This window comes from Phytophthora parasitica (assembly GCF_000247585.1).
Source record: "Phytophthora parasitica INRA-310 unplaced genomic scaffold supercont2.131, whole genome shotgun sequence".
NCBI lineage: Eukaryota > Oomycota > Peronosporomycetes > Peronosporales > Peronosporaceae > Phytophthora > Phytophthora nicotianae.
In genome coordinates, this window is record NW_008649117.1 from 44,164 (window position 1) to 45,373 (window position 1,210).

The 1,210-nt window shown below is 62.4% G+C and overlaps 1 protein-coding gene across 1 annotated transcript in view; it reads right to left on the reverse strand.

The window, feature by feature from the left end:
* Positions 1-24: 24 nt before the first annotated feature.
* PPTG_24617 (hypothetical protein) overlaps positions 25-1,210 on the reverse strand; it is a gene marked incomplete at both ends in the record, with an annotated part of 5,362 nt that continues 4,176 nt past the window's right edge. Inside the window, 2 exons of the mRNA XM_008918014.1 lie at positions 25-43; positions 105-1,181. Of these exons, the coding sequence (XP_008916262.1) occupies positions 25-43; positions 105-1,181 (1,096 nt within the window). The remainder of the gene's footprint in view (positions 44-104; positions 1,182-1,210) is intronic.

Sequence of the window (1,210 nt, forward strand, 5' to 3'; positions counted from 1 at the left end):
TAAGACGGGCCATGGCGCCGGGGTTCACCAGGCCCTTAACAGGCTGCTCACCGCACGCGCTCACGACACCCGTGAACTTGCCGTCCTTGTTAGGCATGTGCGACTGGGCCACAACGGCGCAGTCAGCCAGCGTCATCTGAAGCGGGCCGACAGTCTGCTGCTGGGCGATTAGGCCGCTCACCGAGCGGTCCACCTTGCTGGTCAGGAAGCGCTTCGAGCCGACGGCCAGGAGACGTAGCACACGGTCCAGCGCGTCGCGCAGAGTGATGTCCGCCGGGAGCGACAGCTCCGAGACGGGCTCCGTGGCCTTGGTGTCCGTGAAGGTCTTCTGGGGCATCTTGCCCAGCACCAGGTCCAGGTCCAGGTCGAACGGGGTCGAGTCGTCCTGCGAGTCGTGCAGAACCACGTGGCCGTCGCCGGTCACCTGGCCCAGCAGCGCGTACGGGCAGTTCTCACGCTTGCAGATCTTGTCGAACAGCTCCACGTGCTCCGGACGCAGCAGCAGCGCGTCGTTCTCCTGGTACTCAGCACCCCAAATCTCGAGAACGGACAGCGTGTCGTCACCCACCAGAATGTTGCGCACCTCATAGCGCGCACCGCCACGGTTAGCATTACCGGGCTTCGAGTTGGACACTTCAACGATCTCCTTCAGCACGTTACCGTTGCCACCAGCTCCCTGGTCGTGGATAGAGACGATGGGGTTCTTCTCGCCCAGGTCACAGCAGGCGCGGATCACCTTGTTCAGCTTGCACTCCATTTCGGCATCACCACGCTGGACGGCGTTGAAGTCCAGGTCAGCCGTCTTGGTGTCCTGGATACGGCTGGAGGCGGCACCGCCGCCCATACCGATACGGTAGCACGGGCCACCGATCTTGACCACCCACATCTGAATCTCAGGCTCACCCTTAGTGCAGTGACGGCCGTCGAGCTGGCCGAGACCGGCCGAGAACATAATTGGCTTAATGTACTCGCGACGCTCACCATTAGGCAGCACCATACCGAACGAACGGGCGAAACCCGTCACAACGGGCTCACCGAACTTGTTACCGTAGTCCGAAGCACCGTTGGAAGCCTGGATAAGGATGTCACGCGGGTGGGCCAGATTGGACGGGTACTCCAGCTTCTCGTCCTCCCACGGGAGCTTGTAGCCTTCAAGGTTGAGGTTACCCACAGAGTAGGCGCTGACGCCGGCCACGACGTTGGCGCCACG